Source organism: Etheostoma cragini, chromosome 20 (assembly GCF_013103735.1).
Source record: "Etheostoma cragini isolate CJK2018 chromosome 20, CSU_Ecrag_1.0, whole genome shotgun sequence".
NCBI lineage: Eukaryota > Metazoa > Chordata > Actinopteri > Perciformes > Percidae > Etheostoma > Etheostoma cragini.
Window position 1 is genome coordinate 22,444,053 of NC_048426.1, and position 19,984 is coordinate 22,464,036.

Here is a 19,984-nt window from a genome sequence, read left to right on the forward strand (position 1 = left end):
GACGAGGAAGACGCGGCTAAGCCATTGTTGTTTATGGTTGCAATGGCGCTGTGCTAAGCTAAACGCTAATGAGGGAAAGTTGCTGATTTTAAAGCCTTCTGAAGCGAGGCATCCAGCGGAGATTTACCGGCGGGTAAACGCGGACCACTGGGTACTTGCGCCATTCATCTGCATAAAATGCAGAAAATTGGCACACCTTCCCTTAAGTTACCATCTAATGCTAGCTGTAGCTAGCTTGCTTGGTTGGCAGAACACTGAACAAGACATTTTAGACAACCAAAATGTTCCTATTCATTTTAATGAAGTGAAAGAAATCAGCGTGAGGGTCATAGTTTTAGATGAAAACATGGACAACACACAAAAAACAAGTCAACGGCTATTTTAATGTACACAGTGCCATGGTAGTTAGCATCGCTAAACCTCTGTCATGCTTAACAGGTCAGTTGTAGCCATGCTCCTAAAGCGTCCCCTGCCTCATTGTCTGCTTTAAAACAAATAGGACCATAATGTACAACATGAACATCATGCTATATAGAAGAAGACTTGAAAGTAGCACTTGAGGCCATAAAGTCATTATGAAAATGTATTCTGAAGAATTGTATAGTGGTTTGTCTTCATATACATTCCAAGACTATAATTGTTTTCAATTTGAAAAGATGTCAATCAATGATAAATAGTGAGAAGCAGGGACATTTTCTCATAGATTACTATAGAAACTGACTTCTCTTTACAACCAGTGGAGTCGCCCCTGCTGGAATTTAGATGGAATGCAAGTTTGAGGCACTTCCACATCGGCTTCACTCAGACCCGGAACCTTTGTCTCTGGGCAGGAGCATTACTCAGTAGGAGCTAAGGGACGAATTTACTCCCTGACTCTACTGACCACCAAGTGACCTGAATTTGGCTCCTGATTCATCTTGCTATGGGAAAATAAAAATTCAAATTTTTGCCTTTTTCATAATTAAGTTTGCATGCTGCATTGTGTGAGCGGTTGCTTCCATGGCACACTTTAAAGCAACAGGAGACCAGTATAATGTACGTACCTGCAGTATTCCAGTTTATTTAGTGTTATGAAGTAGCCACACTGCAGTTTCAGCCTGCATGCAGCCACCAGGTGAAGTAACCTTCACATTAACATGCTCAGACAGAGAGGCTCAGTCAAGTTTTATGAATGGACAAATGGCTGGCTAGACTCTTGGCAAAGAGCACGGCTGGACACAGTTTGTGAAGAGGTGAAAGCACGTTGGTGAGATTTATTTAATCTCAACATCAACTACAGTCAACGTAATGAATCGTACCACTGGGACAACTGTGCAATCTTTTCAACAGTCTATTATCAAAGGAATTCTTCTTGGTGTTACACTTGCTTGAAGTGATGGGAGTAGTTGTGCAGTTGTAGTAATGCATGCAGACACACACACACACACACACAGTCGTTAAGTTTATGTAAAAGAATTTGCAATTCTCTCCTGCCACAAAAGCTTGATTGGGTCCAGAAAGGACTACTCATGTTTGAATGGTCTTTGATGCTTTTTTAGATTGTCTCCTCACAAATAGATTTTATTTTGTATTGTTTGTTTTGCACATGGACAACAAAACGCTGTAAAATAAAAAAAATAACCAGACTTACAATTAAAAAGGCCAGAAAAAGACAAAGATCCCTCTGAGCAACAGTTGAATAAGAAAATAAGAAATTAGCAGTCATTAGTAAAAGAAAATGGAACCTTAGCTTCAACTTGTGTGCAGATTTAAATAGGAACAGGCTCCTGTTACGGTGTCAAGTGCACAATAATGCAGCATACAGTATAACAAGCTGGAATTAACAGGCAGCGTGCTGCTTTAGCAAAACTCTTCTTCAAACTTGACAATAGAAACGGAAGGTCTCCTTCTATAAATTTATAAAGCCTTTCACTGTAGTATTTTCTCTTTTCATTAACAAAAATAAACACTCTATCAATCAAGAAACTTCCTTAATCACTGCAGCTGGCTACCATTAAGGTGTACCAAACTGGAATGGAAATCCAACATGTGCGTTCCAACAGTATTCTCCTGTGGGGACATCAACTAAATAGAAGTTTGAATCATTTGATTCTAAAACATTTTCAATTGTTAATAATACATTTGGTGTTTGAATTACATAGTTTTACCTCTGTTCAAAAGACAATATTGAAGGAGAGCAGAACAAAATATAGAGCAACAGCTTATTTGTAACTTTTGAACGGCAGAGCATACATGTGCATGTGTGTGTGGTTCATAGGTCTTTTCCTGGCTCCGCTGTTCCTCTCTGGTCTCAGAGCTCCACTCTCTCTTCCCTCAATCTGAGCTCTGTGTTTTTATTAAAGCGAGCGGTTGGGTTCAGGTTGCTCACAGGGAGCCTTGATGCCGGACTCAGGCCAGGGTTGCAGTATGAACTTGGCGTTTTACACACAAACAGCCACTTAACGTATCCAAACTCTGGAAAAAGGAATGTGAACAGGGAGATATTGAGTATGGTTTGCAGGGAGCCCATTCATCGGATAATCAAAGGGGTCATGAGGGTGCTTTGGCTGCAATAATAATCCTGGATGGACAGTCATCTCTCTCCACTCCCTCCCAAGAGGCATGTTGAAGCCAATGCCACATTTTGCGGAGGGCGTCAAATTCTTGAGCCAGTTCAAGTTGTGTGCTTTATTGTAGACTAGGCTGTGTGGGATGGACTGCTCTCAAATGTCTTGCAGCCAAGTTGAGGTAAATGAAACTGGATATCATAATCCAAGTATCAGAATGCATGCTTTATGCGATCATGTATAAGTGCTGGCTTCTTCGCCTCTGCAGGTTTTTAATGAAGGAACATAAGCTAATGCTTTTACTTAGCAAATTTGTGTTGAGCCCATAAACACACAAGTCGCCATATATGCAATGTGCATATACTAGATCCTATATGGAAACATCCCAATGCTGTGCCATCGGAGTGTAAATGTGTGTGAATGTGTAGCTGATGAGCAGGTGGCACCTTGAACGGCAGCCTTGGTCACCAGTGAATGAATGAGTGTGAATTATGGTAAATGGTTCCTGAACTATGTAAAAGCACTTTGAGTAATCATTATAACTTGCAATTGCTATATAAATACAATCCATTTGATGTTTTTTTTAAACTACAAAAACATGCTATTCACTCAATATGTCCACCAGGATGTTTTATTTTAGCCATCATGATCAGCGTCTTTTCCCCCTTCTCAGGTGATAGCAGAGCCTAGCCAAGGCGACAGTCACAAGACTCTCCGGGAGCTCCAGCAGGAGAATCTGCTGCAGACTCTTCCCTCTGGTCCGTCTCTCCATAGGCCCAGGCATCGCTGGTCCCAGGACCTTCACCCAGGTGTCCTCCCACCACCTGAACCTGAGGAGGACACTAATCGTTTTGTCCTGGACCTGAGGAACTTCCCAGAGCTGGCCAATGCAGACATGAGCTCACAGAACCCCAACATCCAGGTATGCAATGTGCATGTCGGAAGAAGTCAAATTGTTTTTGTAAGAGCCGTTTTTGGTTTTTGGTTTCTGTTTTTGTTTGTTTGGTTTCAACCTCCCGCCACTTGGGGCAGTAGTTCGCTATCAATTCGACATTTTATACATTAACAATTTTGAAATTTGCTGAGTGAAAGACCGAGAGATCGTAATGAAATCAATTCGTTAATAGGTTAAATTCAGAAAGGTTAATTATAAAAGAAAAGATCTATCAACAACGGGTTCAAAATGTTGGTCTTTCTAAAGAAGGTTAAAAACCTTTAATGTTAAAAACATTGTTTAACACAGTAAATACTGTTGGAGAATATGTGTATGCATATAGATTTTTATAGATTTCATCTCTTTAAAGCCCCTGACACACCAACCAAACGGCCGACCCTCTGCAAAAACACAGTTGGACTGAACAGTCTCCCCGAGTTGGTCAAAGTCGTGATATCACGACAAGACGTGATACGTCTCCATAACAGCAGATGGCGCTAGTCTGTTTTCTCGCCCAAAAATGAAAACCGGCAGCTGATTGGACGAACTCGTCATGTGGGCCTGGTTTCTCTGGCGGCTTGTCCAGAATACAGTCTCCTGTTTTACTAAAATAGTTCAACGAAACATGTTTCTGAAAACATTTTAAGGAGAAATAGGCCATGCAGTTGCTGAATGCTGGTAAAGGTGGCAAGGTGATAAACGGGAGCTCTCAGCACGGTGCTTCATTCTCGGTGGCGTTAACGAGAAAAAACATTGTTGTCCTGGGTTAAGGTGATCTCCGCCTGTAGCCAGCCTAATGGAAGAATGGGGCCTTTCTTTTCAAAAAAATCTACCTTTTTGCAGTCCCCCCCATTTAGTGTCTAATTATGATGTTCAAATACTTCATTTTGGTAACTTTTTATGCAATAATATCTGCTGGATTAGCATGTCTGCTAGTATCCTGACAACCACGCTTTTAGTGCGCTGAAATTATTTATAACAATGTTGTTGAATTGCTTATCTTGCTTACCAAGATTATGTACCACCTTTTATAAATTGTCCACTATTATTCCAAAAGTTAAGTAATCAGAATATTCCAGCTGGACATTACGAATAAGGTCTTTTTCCAAACATAGCATTTTCTGACAATCACATCCGGTAAATTCTGGTATTATTTGTGTTTTAGAGGCATTCTTTGGACATGTAGCACAATCAGAATATGCGTGTCAATCAGGGTTATATAGGGTAAAGGGTATATATATTACGGCCTGTGGCCTGCTTACTGCTTACGGTCAGCTCTGTGCGTTACCATGGTTGCCATACACAAACCAACCAGCCGACCGTTTGCAAGGCTGCAGACCCGATAAGAAGGAGAAACACAGAAACTTTTAAACATTATCAAGGACTTGTGGATCAACCGGTTTATGGATAAGCGCCACGCCGACCTTTCACAAGAAGCTGATTGAAGGAATGAAAGAGGTTTGCACGGTGTTCACACGGTCCAACAAGTCCACCACCGGTGGTAAACTTCTGAAAAGAATTGTATTTTGCACATCAGCTGTTAAACAATAATATTAGTGGAATATTCACCTTCATTAGCCATGTAAACAGCTTAGTCAGAATATCGTCTTTCTAGGCATAAAGGTTAAAAACAGAATGCAATGTGCGTGTAAATGAAGTCAGTGAAGTGCAGGTGTTCCGGATTAAACCAGAGATCACGGGAGGTGGGGATGTGACAGTCATCTTCCATCACGTTATACTCAGTTCCTGTTCTCAACACCGTGTATCTCCCTCTCGCTCCATGCACACCATCTCTATACACAGCTGGTTTGAGTCAGGACAGCGTCTTAAGTTACCATTATGCAGGACCTTTAACAGTGGGGCGCTCCAACTTGTCCATGAACCTCAGACAGCTACACAGGGTTTTGGTGAAATAAAAGAAAAAAGGGGGAAAAGTGAAAATATGAAACACATGAGAGGCGAATATAAAAGGTGAAAAGTTTCTTTTTAAGTGTGACTGTGAAGTCAACTGCTGGTGGACTGGCCTTACAAAAAAAAAGAGTTCTGACTTGTGGAGTTGATTTACAGAGATGATGACGTGACCCTGGAATTCACTGCCTGCCTGGTCAACAGAGTGAGAAACCCTTAACAATTTGGATTTGAATTCGACCCGTGGCGCTCTTCTTCATGTCATCTCCTTGCTTTTCCCCCTTTACCGTCTACCTGTAGTATCACATAAAAAATGCAACACAACTGCTCCAAAAAAAGATAACCTTTACGTTACTGTGTAGGTCTATTCCACAGACTGGGTGCTTTCTGCTGAGATGCTTACATTACATTACATTACATAACATTTAGCAGCCTTTTTTACCTAAATCCAAAGGGACTTCCATAACGTGCATTCAACCATAAGGGTACAAACTCAGAAAAGCAAGAGGTACATTAGCTTCATAAAGCCAAACTACAAAGTGCCACATTTTACTGAATTTTTTTTTTAAATAACCATTTAACATGATGACGACATGCTTGAGGAATATAATGCTACTTAAGTAAGATAGTTGTGTTTTACAATGGACACACCAAGTTTTTTTTTTCAGCTTTAATTGATCCTAAACTTTGGACACTTTTGTTTTTGCTTCTCTTTGCCGCTCACTATTTTTGCTCTCTTCCTCCATTATGCAAAATGTATTCTTCATGTCACATGTACTCTACACAGCCCGCAAGTACGTTGTGCGACAGTAATAAATGCAAACCACTGAGGCTGTATATAGTTATTTGGATTATACGTCAATGATTATTTGTAATCGAATTACCCGAGTTATTAAAGAAATCCTTTCAGCCCATTATAGTCCTGACCATCCTCGCTTGTATGGGTCGGGCTGGCTCCTTGCAACAGATGTTCGCCCCCAATGAGCCAGATTGCAGCCTCATCTCCTCGCCTGTTCCAAAGTCGAGTCTTAACTCTAAAGGTGCGCATGCTTCTACCCAGCGTGGTTGACACCAGACACTTCTCAGTAACGGAGAGTGAGTCTGGGGAAGGTTTCTTCACCAACGGATGCAAATGCATTTGGGCTCAATTGGACAGACCTAAAACCAATCAGAGTGATGAAGGAGATAAAGTATTCTGATATATCAGACCAATCCAGTTGTCAAGATTGCATCATCTTTTTTAGATATGTAGGCTTCAAGTTTTGTTCTTTGCTCAGTTTTGAACAAAAAGGGAAGCGTTCAAATCGTTCAAGGAGAATCAGTTTAAATCACTTCTCAAAACCCATTTTTGTAGTCTTGCTTTATGTGATGTCTCGTTTCACTCTATTCTAGTTTTTTAGTCTCCCATTTGACTATTTCTTTTGATCTGTTTACCTTGTATTGCTGTTGTTCTTTATTCTATATATCTGTGCTTATTTTGTCTTTTCATTACTTTGTTTTGCGTCTTTTGCCTCTTTTTTTATTTGCCCAGTTTAGATTTGCATATCTTTGGCCCCACTGTCTCCCCACTGGCTGTCTGTTTTTTTATTCACCTCTTCTGCCTTGGTCGTCTGTAAACTCTGTCAGTTTTTAAAAGGTGCTATATAAATAACGTTATTATCATTACTATTGTTATCATCCTCTCTGATACCTGATTCGGCCTCATGTTGACATCTGTCCTCAGCTGCTGCGTCGTCTCTATAAACCGTTGCCGCTGGAAACATAAGCAACCTGGGTTTTGTCAAGACCTGCGCGTGTGTGTGTGTGTGTGTGTATGCAAACATGCATGTGTGTGACTGTGTGACAGAGAAACAGAGATAATCAGAACCCGTTATCAGTCCATCGGTCCATCCCACTGTATTTTTTATTTCTCTCAGTCCCTTCCCCCACTGCACAATAACCCTCTTTCATAAAAAGGAGAGGGCACTTTTAATCTGATCTTCATGTAAACCCACTTCTCCTGGAGCAGTGACATCACTTCCCTCATCATGTCTGAGAGCTTGCACCAACATGTAAAGTTGTTAAAACATAAATCTTTGTAGAAAAGAGTTTTTTTGCCCTTTATTTGAAAGGACAGTTAAATACAGGTAAGTGGAGAGAGAGAGAGAGAGAGAGAGGTAATGACATGCAGTCACGGGCCGCAGGTTGGACTCCAACCTGGGTCGCTGCGGTAAGGACTAGGCCTTAGTACACTGGGCACACGTTGAACCAGGTGAGCTACCAGAGCGCCCCAGAAAGGAGTTCTTTTCTTTTTAAATGCACATATATTATATCGAGGAATTAAAATGAATATTATGACATGTATTGTACATTTTAGTTGAGTTTTATGATGAGGTGACTGAACGCAAGATAAAACGAGTTAATAAACTGACAGTATGTCAGATCTGTTTTATGGGTAGGACCCTCGTAGTCTTGCATTGCCAGGCCTTCCTCCACAGCGCTGTGGAGGAAGGTCCGGCTACTCCGCACAGCCTTCCGGGATGGGAGAAAAACGTGCTCTGCTTTATTGGCATTTCTCCAAACCCATCATGAACTGTTCATTTTTTGAATTTTTGTTTTTTTTTAAAACATTAACATGATTGTTAACAATCCATGAAATACATTGACACACAGTTGAGGGGTCCTTGGCTCACGGTGAAGACGTATTTTGTGTTTCTGTCAGGTGACCATCGAGGTGGTAGACGACAAACAGACGGAGACGGAGGTGGAGATGGACCTGGTCAAGGAGGGCCAGCGTAACGACTGGTCGCTGTCGTCCTCAGAATGGGCCAATAGCCACAAGAAGCTGTTCTGGCCACTGTTCTGGGAGTACCCAGAGCAGCCGGAGAACGGGCTGGAGAGAGCCAGTTTGGAGGAACCATCGGAGGACCACATCTACGACCCCGAGGAGCCCGTTCTGAGTGGAGTCGGGGGAGACTGGGGCGGTCACTGGAACAAAGACTGGGATACAAAGGATAACTATGGTAAGAATGCTCTCTGAAAACAACACAACTGCTATCCATCACATTTAAGACAGGATTCAACTTATGTAAAGCTTAGTCTATTACCTTGATGAATGTGAAATAAATGTTTTCATCATTGCTACATAAGAGATGTCCCAAGCCAATCGTAAGGATCGGTATTGGGACAGACCTGGGCATATTTTGTGGATCAGTATCTGCTAAAGTAAAGCCCAAATCTGATCATTTTTCTAACTGTAATCTACTGTTTTGTCAACCTCAGTGTGCTGCGCTTCATTTCACTTCCTATCCTAGTTACTGAGTGTGGTAATGTCCAATATGTGGCTGAGGTTGGCAAACTGTTACAGTTGCACAAAGTATATAAATATCAGAGTAGAAATAGAAATAAAGAAATATGAGGAGTGTGGATATGTACAGTATTTAAACAGTTAAAGGTGTTTTTATGATACAGTATTTAGGTAATTAAGGAGTTGTAATGGTGAACAGTATAATGAATAAGAGTATTCCACACATTTGAAGCCAGTGTCTAAGTCCAGTGTTTAAGTCAACTTAAAAAACCTAAGCATGTTGTGTTAGCATTACACCTGGCAACCATGAGTTGTCACATCGCCACCTTTTGTAAGTTTAGTAGTGAGTATAATAATGTGTATGTTCATGATGTTATACTCTTTTGACAAGTTTTTAGATTAAAAATGTAGTCATTTTCGAAAGATAGTTGTAAGAAATATGTGTACCTCTGGTTCAATTTGAAATGTGGAAATTCCCACAGTTGGAGTTGTTACACATTCCTCACAATTGAAATGGAACCACGGTTCATAGGGACACATTAAGCTACAAAGTAACGTTCTCTTTCAAAACATGAAGACTGGGCAGAGACAGAGAGATAAGGTTCCTTGGTGACGGTTTGGCCAACTGCAAAGCTTTCTGCTTGTATATAAAGGTCTGAATGTTTGGATGCTGTTGTATTATCACTACTGTGTGTGTGTGTGTGTGTGTGTGTGTGTGTTTGTGTTTGTGTGTATGTGTTTGTGTGTGTGTGTGTGTGTAGGATGGGGTCGAATAGGGGCATGTTGGCAGCAAGCTGTCTGAAGATGTTTTTCTTCCTGCTACCTTTCTGAGTGAGAGGGCTAACACACACACACACACACACACACACACACACACACACAGTGCAGACAGTCTGTCCGGCATGACATGATATATGAGGGTCTGCTCCTTCATAAACATGACAAACACACACACACACACACACACACACACACACACACACACACACACACACACACACAAACACCCCCACACACTCACAAAAGATTCTTTAGAGCCAGTGGTTTGAGATGTTTGTCAGTCTGACTGGTGCGTAATGTATATCAGTAAAAATGCACAGTCTAACAAACATGGTAGACAATTAAAGCAGCTGCAATTTTTAAGCTTGATTCATTAGCAACTTTAAATCTAAGTCTCCACAGGGACAATTGCCACTTCCTCCATGTTAAAGGGGAACTCGATTGTACACACATTCACACAACACAGCGCATGTCTCCAGGTGTTGGGGGAGTAGTGCTGAAAAAAAGGAGGATAAAGCAGGTTAGTTAGAGATAGAAAGAAGTGATCAAAGCAGACTTCTGTAGCCCACTCCTCAAAATGCATTCTCACTCCCATCATGTAAAATACGGACGCTGGGCAGGTGCCTTTGGCGTTTGTTATAGACGTCACATCTGAACGCGTTTGGTTGGGACCCTTGGCGTCACTTTTTGATGCTCTGGGTCGGGACGTAAGTTTCATTTCAGTGGGTGAAAGTCCTGTGTTGTTTGAGCCATCCACCCCCAGCCTCCCTACGTGGCATTTTGGGCTTTCATACTACCATTATCGCTCTTAATACTACGTCATCTTACCCTGGATTTCCACCAACTGCGGAACGGCTGTGGATTGGCTCCATTGCGTGTTAGCTCCTTGCTCCGTCATCCTCCAACCTCCACCAGGTCCAGATTTGTTGCGGAACGGCTGCAACCTTGACTGACAGCTGAAGTCACAAGGACCCACGAGATCTTGCAAATTCACGTATGATTGCGTGATATAACAGGATGAAGTTTCTATGAACAGAACCATAAAACCTCTGACCTGTTGACTTCAGGCCTGTCTCTGCCCATGATGACATTTTCCAGGTGTAGTACAAGGAAGTATGATCCGCAGTGAGCATGTGTATTTTATTTTGAAAATTAACCGTATGTTTTATTGTTTCCTGTGTTTGACTTCGGGCTGCGGCTCGCCGGAGCTGGGACGGAGTCGGAACCCAGCCGCTCTGCAGTCAGTGAAAATACAGATATTGACTTTAATAGAAACTTAATGACTCCTCTGCCGTTCCGGATGGGATCCGCAGCCAATCCGGTGGAAATCCGGGGTTAAAGCACCACAGAGATGCTGCTCTGCCCAGTGCGTTCTGTATGGCTATTACCATATGATGTCATGAGAGCAGCGTAACTGTTTATACTCCCGTGTGGTGGTCGCGGCACTAGTTGCAGTATTCTCCAGAACAGAGGTGGCGCTAATGAGCAAAGGCCATCGACTTTGCTATTTCTACGGACTAGAAGAAGAAGAAAAAGGTACACAACGGCAGAACTGGCAACCGCATAACCGTCAATGCATCGATTTGATTTAATGAGCTACTTTGTCTGATCCATCCTTCCATTCACCATAAATGACCTCATCTTAACCCAGTAAGTTCACTCTCTGAGAGTCCTGGCATCCGGTTACCCTCAAGCTTGTTCAGACTTTCTGTTTCCGCTTTGTTGAAAAAAATAGAGTGGTGCGCTCCCTCTGGACATACACTCAAATCCTGGCGCGGCAGCGAGATCTACATCCTTTTGATGTCACACTGGCGCGTGCACGCTTGGACGCGTCGACTGTAAAACGGCCTTGGGGATGGTCTGGCAAAGTGAGACTAGCTGGCTGTAAACTTGCAAGCGGGATAGCTCTCTAGCTGCAGTGCAAGCTTGGCCACCCCCGTCAGTAACATGACCTCTGAAATTATCCACTAATATTTGGATGACCCCAGCCAGGGGATGTTGGAGAAGGAGTGAAGTCACTGTTGTTCATCCAGACAACTTCTGAGGCATTTCACTGTCCTGCAGAGTCTATGAATAGGTGTGTGTGTGTGTGTGCTTAATTAAATGTATGTAAATATCATCAGGATAATGTACCTTAAGTACTGGACTTGTAGGCCGTTATATTGTTAGGTGGTGTAATTTATAATAAGACATTGTTTTGTGTGCAAGAATCTTAATTTGTAATGTTACTAGGAACTAAAGCTGTCAGGTGAATGTAGCCGAGTAAAAAGGACAAGATTTCTCTCGCAATTGTAGCGGTGTAGAAGTAGAAAGTGGCATGAAAGGAAAGAACTCAAATAAAGTACAAGTGCCTTCAATTTGAGCTTGATTATAGCACATAAGTAAATGTACTTAGTTACATTCCACCGCTGGTGTTTTGGTGCACACCGCAGCTCTCCAAGTGACTGAGTGGCACTTTGTAGTGTGATCACACACGCACACATTTTCACCCTCTGACTGACTTTTCATTGTCATCCATAAACGCCAGCTGGCTGTATTTCCTGCCTCATCATTAGTGTGCTTATGACTTTCCCCAAAAGTATGCAATATTCGTTTGGTCACAGTGCGTCGTAACTTTCTGTGTAGAAACAAGTTAAATGGGAATATTTCCAGATCTTTGAGGCTAGGAAAAACTTTTTCTTTTTTTGCATCCCAAAGATCAGGTTAAGTATCAAGGTAGAAAAACTGTGTCACTGACCAGTTGTAAAAGGCTTCTTTTTACTCTTTTAAGTCTTTTCTCCTCTTGTCATTTTCTATTATCACATAATCTAACAAAGTTATTTTAAGCCTGTAATTGCAGAAAGGAAAAAAGTACGTATGCATTCAGCCTCTGCATTGAGCTCCACTTGATGATAAAATGTTGGCACCTAACTCTGGTTGTACCATTCTCAAAGTGAGAGTGAGGAGTTTTGCTAGCATACAGCCGTCATCACTCTCACTACAAGAAGACATTCAGTCCTGCTGGCTCCCCCCCCGTTCAGTCTTTTGATGTTCTCCCCCTCTCGCTCCCTTCTTGAAAGCGCTGTTTAAATACAGAGGAGCATGTCTCTGAGGTCCCACGCTGTCGTTACCCGGCTCTTTTCAGCCGCTCCTTAATTGCATAACACACATACACCAGCTGGGTGAGGAATTCACAACCCAACTTCAAAGCCTGCTCTTAATATATTACTCCATAGTTTTACTTTTCCTCCCCTCTGCGCTGTCTTTTCTTCATCAATCTTTTCGACCGCCCCTCCACCCCCCCACCCTGGTCCAACAGAGGAGCACCTTCTCTAAGAGGCTCCGACAGCTTCAATGTTGCACGGACCGCTCCAGAAAATCTTTCCTACCACAGGCCATAAACCTTTTAACACCTCATCACTGGGTGCTAGATAAGACACTGAGACATCACAACAATAACAATAGGTTTATCGAAATATTTATCAGTACCAGTTAAGCAGTGGCACAATTTGTATTCCCAACTTGTATATATTTTGAAGATTTGTTGTATTTTATCCTATTATTATTTCATGTCGACCCAATACCGGATAAGTGGATGAAGATGGATAGATTATTTCATGAATATTGTATGTACTGTATGTATATATTGTATCATATCAATATACATGTTTTATTGTATCCTAGTATTTCATTTATATTTATATTCTGTGTTTTGTGACTGATATTTTGCTGCTGTATATGTATAATTTCCCATTTTTTGGGATCAATAAATTATCTATCTATCTATCTATCTATCTATCTATCTATCTATCTATCTATCTATCTATCTATCTATCTATCTATCTATCTATCTATCTGTGTTTTTTCAGAGTATGAGGAGGAGTGGGGTGACTGGGCTCCCTGCAGCATCACCTGTGGACATGGCACCCAGAAACGCACCCGTTCATGTGGCTACGCGTGCATGGCGACTGAGTCACGCACGTGTGACTTGGAGAACTGTGCCGGTAAGATTAGAAACTCCGCGATGTGGCAACATTTTAAAAGTCTGACTTGTTTGGCAGCTATTAACCACTTTTCACAAAGGTTTCTACATGCAGTGTGGAAAGAAACTGGTGTGAACAGGACCTTGAATGTAGACACCAGTTTTATTTGAGTTTATTTGTTTGTGGTCAACAAAACCCACCAACCTATTACAGTCGAGGAGCAATCCCTGGAAGATGTGGTTGAGTTTGTATACCTTGGAAGCAACATCAGCACAGATGGAGGAGCTGATGAAGATATTGAGTTGCCATCTGAGATGTAGAAGTAGAAAGTGACATGAAAAAAGACTCAAGTAAAGTAAAAGTAGCTTACATTTTTTACTTAAGTACAGGACTTGAGCAAATTACATTCCACCACTGTGTCTACCAATATTTTAATGTGTATGTCAAATTCCAGTATGTGTGTTCATGTTTGTTTAAGAATTAACCACCTTAAGACAAGTGGGCACTTTCTTTCACTCTGCCATGTAGACATTGCCAATTCAGTGACTGAACTGACACCCATCCAGACGACCAACAGCACCGACTCCCTGGACACAAGTATGTATGGAGTGCATGTATGTATGTACGTATGTACGTATGTATGTATGGACGTATGTATGTATTTACGTATGTATGTATGTATGTATGTATGTATGTATGTATGTATATATGGTTCTTCCTTGTTTTGTTGGGTTGAATCATCTCAATTAAATAAATAACATTTTATTTAGATAGCACCAAATCACAACAAGTTATCTAACAGCGCTTTTCATAAAAGAGCACGTCTAGACCGTACTGTTGTTATTTACCAACAGTTCCCACCAGCTGCTATCATGTGTCCGAGATAAATTGACTTTGGGATGATACAAATCTTATCTTATTGTTCTATGCATCCACACAATTGTCACCAAGTAACACTCCATGTTTCCAATGAGGTGTTGGCCTTTATATGAAACAGTATGTTCCATTCAGTGGTGGGTAACAAAACTCAATCACACTGGGAGTGCCTGGTTTTGATATTTAGAAATCTCCCCTCTCAGCATGTTGAGAGCTGCTCCGCTGAGTCTGTCAAAGCCGCGATGAAACACAGAGTCTGCCTCCTACAAAATGTTTGAATTGCTTTTTAGTTCCCAATTTATTACTCTCTTGCTGCTAAGCACCGGCCACGGAACACGATAGTTCTTCTCATTCTGCAAACACAACAAAGGATACAGCAAGAGAGGAGAACTCAATCCAGCGATAGGTCTGACATTTTCCCATACAACATAGGAAGCAGATACAGAGAGTAGCCTTAAATTTGACCATGGGCAAAATACGTTTCAGACTTGTTTTTCTTATAAGCCCCTCTCCCAGCCACCCTTTAATTATTTACAGGACTGTGGATTTACATTTTTTTCAAACACATTTTTCTGTAAATGTAAAACTCTTGAGATAGCCTAGAAGCAGAGCAATAGTGAGAAGTGTATGGTGGCCACACTGTTGCATGAATATGAATAGCATGCTAACATTTTCTAAATGCTTAACCGTTACTTGACAGCATGTCAGTCCACGTCCATGGGTTGTCTCTATTAAAATGAGATTTTATTTCATCTAACTTTTACACTGAAGTAACCTTTTACCATGACTACAATTTAGAGAAATAGTTTTAGGTGGTAATCATAACTAGGACTACATTTTTCTCTTCAACACAGTTGATTAATGTTATAAAGGTCCTGCTTGCGAAATTGTTTATTGGTGTACTACTGTACATTTTTAAGTGCTGTGTTGCATTGTGCATTGTATAATTGATCTTTCATATCATGTCATATTCATATCAACGCACATCTGGGTATAGCATTTGAGATGTGTCTGTAAGACCAACCAAAGCTCATATCATTCTCAAATAACTGAAGAATCTTAAGACGTTCTGTAATTAATTCTAACTTTTTTCCAATCTTTCAACCCTCCAACCTAGATGTAGACAGCTGTGAGAAGTGGCTGAGCTGCAAGAATGACTTCCTCCAAAAGTACCTGCACCAAGTGCTCACAGAGCTCCCCAGCTGCCCATGTTCCTACCCCTCTGAGGCGGTTTACAGTGCCGTCAACATCCAGGACGAAAAACTGCGCAAGACCTATCGCTGGAGGGACGCGAGCGGACCCAAAGAACGCCTTGACATCTACAAACCTTCAGCCAGGTTCTGCATCCGCTCAATGCTGTCGTATGAAAGCACAACGTTGGCGGCGCAGCACTGCTGCTACGACGATCAGATAAGACTGATCACGCGAGGGAAAGGAGCAGGAGCGCCAAATTTAATCAGTACAGAGTTCTCACCAGAGCTGCATTACAAGGTGGATGTATTGCCCTGGATTCTGTGCAAGGGGGACTGGAGTAGGTTTCACTCGGTAAGGCCGCCCAATAATGGGCTGGACTGTTCAGACAACCCCCCTGAACAAGTGTTTCAGGTGGAACTTAAAGAGGCCAGGGAGTACTGACAGTGTGATAACAAGAAGGGAGGACAACATGGACACAATGATGGTAGCTGCTTGTTCAAATCCTCATTTCTCTTGTTTACTTTCTCCATTCTGCACAAGCACAGAAAAACTAAACAGCTACATGTATACGGAATTTCTGTGGCGCCAGCTGAAGTGTTTTGGTGTATTTGCAAGCTTTGTTGGCCTCCAGCATCAATTGACACTTTGGTCCCCTTGGCTTTAAAATACAATGAATAAAAACATGAATGGAAGGCATGGACAACCAAAAATGGTGACGATTTTTTGTAGTATTAATCAGACTTTGTCACTGATGTTGGAACCCTTGGAAGGACAATGATGATGAAATCTGTGTTTTAAAGCATGTTAACAGCTAATCCCTGTTCCTGTATGTTGCTGCTACTCTGTTGGGATGAGCTGAGGTGAATGTCTCTGATGGCAGTGGCGTGCGTGAGTGTGTGTGTGTGTGTTGGTGTGTGTGTGTGTGTGTGTGCGTGCATACAGAGGATGAGCTTATTTATTGGCCCCTGAACTATTTTAATCCGATCTAGTTTCCCAGGAAAGGGATTCCTGATTTGCTGGTAAGCAGGAAATAAAGTCAAATGGACCTTTGTACTATACATGCTTTATTTCCTAATCTTTACAAATATTATGACATACTTATTGCCGGAGCATGTCTGGGAGTTTCTTCCTGTCCACATCTTCAGTTTCATGGAAAACATACATATGTTCCATGAAACGCAGAGGAAAACTTTCAGGCGTATTAAGCCCCATTTGGACTCAACGATACAATTATCTAAGAATTCTGGGAAAAGGTGTTTCTGTTCTGCTGTGTTTTTCTGATTTAAAGAAATACCTCAAAGTCCTGTGGAATATCTCACCTGCTTAGAGGTCAGTTGCTGCAAGATTTGGAGTATGTCATTCGGAAAACAGAGCAGAATTTCTTTTCACATGACAATTTATCTCAGAATTCTGAGATAATGAATTATCAGGAAAACATTTTTTTTTGTTATTTATCCTAAGAAATTCCATAAGATTTTCTTTAGTGAAAGATTTAACATTCCTACAGCATTCATGCTAAGCTGAGGACATTTGAACGTATACTTGCATATTTTAAAAGGGGATTTGGTTCACATACCATTTTGAAATCATTTTCAAGTTTGTCATTCATACTGACATGCCAAAACAAATAAAATATTTTTACATCTCTTTACTGCCTTGAACATAGTGTTTGTGGGTGGAAAGCCAGTGAAGGCTGACATAATGGTACTCCAATAGTGCTGGATTTTCCACTGGATATCACTCTTTTGGTTTGGATGTCTGTCACCTTACACTTAGTTTGTGTTGAAAATTTTAAAGTGCCCATTTTAGGAAAAATCACTTTTTTTCTGGGATCTGGGGTGTTATTTTATGTGTCTGGTGCTTCCACACGCATGAAAAGTTGTAAGAAAAAACCCATCCCTGCGGTTTAGGTGAGATACGGATTCTGAATGTATCCTACCTTCAGTCCCTGGGGGAGCTCGTCAAATCGGCAGGGCGTCATCGGCCAAAACATTTGAATTTTTGCTCGCTTAGCTGCTAGCGTGGCACTCCTTCATACTCAGCAACTGACTTGCTAACAGTGTCTAGCATCAGCTTTGAAACTATTATCTGCACTCTGTCGTCTCCGGTGTGTGATCCGGGGAGCCCCTTGGCTCTAGGTGACCTAATAAGGTTACCGTGTTGATTTAAACTCATCCTCATCCCCTCTGGTATTAGCGCTTGTTTGGAATCAGTTGTTGCGTTAAAGTGCCGACCCGTGTTGAAATATTGTCCTTTCCCCTTGGTCGTTCCATTCCATCAAACACAAACCTTGAGTGTTCTTTGACGCTTGGATAGACGCTCTGAAAGGCCGGGGTGTGAATGGAAAGGTGAGAAGTGAGACAGTGTTGATGGAGGAAAATTAGGCTGATTAGTGTGTGTGTGTGTCTGTGTATGTGTTTGTGTGTGTGAAAGACTTAGACTGAACTGGAGTGTTAAGTTGACACAAAACAAATGCAATCTTCCTTTAATTTTCACTGTTTTATGTTGTGCTTAGCAGTAATTGGAAACCTAAATGAAATAGAAGAAGGAGAGAGGAATGCATCCGAAGGAGCCACAGGAAGTTGATAGATAGACCCCCAACAACCACGCCTTCCCATACCTCCTCATGTCCCCATGTGTGTGTGTGTGTGTGTGTGTGTGTCTATGGGTAGTCGACACTCGAGGGGAAACAGGGACTCTCTGTAAACATGCCAGCCTTTTGAAGTTTCCTCCTCCTCCCTCTTTCCCTCCTGCTGTTCTGAGGCCTGTTGCTCAACTATGTCGGGTAAAGACATTGACAGCATGTTGTTTTAGGAACAGGACACAGAAATTCCCTCTTGGCTGTTTTTGATTATCACACATTACATTAAATGCTATTGCCCCCCTCACACACACACATAAACATGATGAAATTTGACTCAAACATATGTTGTTTCCGTTTCTCACAGTACATTGAGGCAAACACACACACACACACACACACACACACACACACACACACACACAGGCAAATTGAACTTCAGAGATTCCAGTTGCCAACCACAATAACACAATAAGGTTCAACAATACTGAAAAACAACTTCACTCCTAACCCTGTTTAAACAGAACTAGGTCAAACAATTTGGGGGAATTAAAAGGAAATGGCTCTTGTTATATTGAATGTATGAAGATTAAACCATGGATTTGTCAGGGACAAACCATGTAGGCATTGTTACATCTAAAGTGCAACCAATGCAATATATGTGGGATTTCTAGCCATAGGCTAATTTGCAGTCGCTCTATCATGTTTTTTGTTGTTGTTATCAGATATAATGTTTTTAGGCTTTAGAGCTCAGGTTTCCCCATGATAACACCCAGGGGCCAATGGCTTGGCCGCCTACATTCTTACAGAATTGCTGCTTGAAGGTTTCTCCAGATGAATTTATATCAAAATAACTTACAGATGGCCGCCAGAGCACTTAATATGCAACCCAACTGTTTACTTCTGAGCTGTTGTGTAATCGTCAGAGGAAAATATTGTAACCTACTTTTACATTTACCCGACAGAGAAATGTTACTGGGCTGACGGTCAAAGTTGTTCCGGTGAGCGAGGCATTTTATGGTGTTGTAGTGGAGAGTATTTGCATGTATATGGGTAAGGTTTGAGTTATATTCTGAATTTTGTGTAATCTGTCACTATCTATCTGTATCTGTTACTATCACCAGACCAAGCTCAATCTTATAAGATTTAGTGGATAATCCTTCAACCAATCAGAGCCAACGATCCGGTTGACGTATGGCATCAATGGGTTGTTGCACTTTAGTGACCGGTATGTTGAATGTAAATAAAAAGCGGCTTACCGTCGCTTCTCTTGTTAAACCCACCAACAGTGGGCCAGGTGGATGAGCCAGTTTGCGATTGGTCCCCAGAGGTTTGTGTCCCGAGCAGGACAGAAAAATGTACAGGTTTCCAGCCTGAGATGCAGGGCGACGTCAAATCTCCGACAGATTGGGCTGGCTCTACCCAGTCTAAGCTTTGTGGGGGTCACTAATATAACTAACATTAGAGGCAGAGATAAAAAAATTAAATGAAAAGGTTTTGAAACATGTCTGCGGCTTTCGCACTTTAAATGAACACAAAAATTCTAGCTGCATCTTTGGGCTCAGGCCCTCTTCCTCCATCGCGTCCCAGAGGTCCCCAGCTCGGAGAAGGCAGTCACGCCTAAATAGTGTTGGCCCAGTCACGCCAGAGACAACATGGATCAGGACATGATAGCATTCCTCATGATTCATTATATGACATACAGTTACATTGGGCTTCATGATCAATCAGTTAAAACAAATTTGTGTTAATGCCATGACCACGCGTTTAATTTGACAGCTCTAATTCTCACAATTAGGGCTCATGTCTCATAATTCTCAACATGAAGAACACGCTTCATCATGATTATAATAGATACATGATAGACCTCTCAAAGGCACACTGCCATTCTAGCTAGCTGTCTGGGTTTACCCTGCA

General features: G+C 41.6%; 1 protein-coding gene across 2 annotated transcripts in view; it reads left to right on the top strand.

Annotated features, from left to right (window-relative positions):
• Positions 1–19,984, top strand: part of ism2a (isthmin 2a) — a 30,248-nt gene that overhangs the window by 1,900 nt on the left and 8,364 nt on the right. Inside the window, exons 2-6 of one of the 2 annotated variants that reach the window (XR_004654766.1) lie at positions 3,220–3,468; positions 8,090–8,390; positions 13,303–13,437; positions 13,945–14,013; positions 15,410–17,234. Coding sequence is in view for 1 of the 2 variants with exons in the window: in XM_034857684.1 (XP_034713575.1) it covers positions 3,220–3,468; positions 8,090–8,390; positions 13,303–13,437; positions 13,945–14,013; positions 15,410–15,927 (1,272 nt within the window). In the remaining variant the exon portion in view is untranslated. Of the gene's footprint in view, positions 1–3,219; positions 3,469–8,089; positions 8,391–13,302; positions 13,438–13,944; positions 14,014–15,409; positions 17,238–19,984 lie in introns of those variants that run through there. The other variant, XM_034857684.1, reaches the window with a different exon arrangement.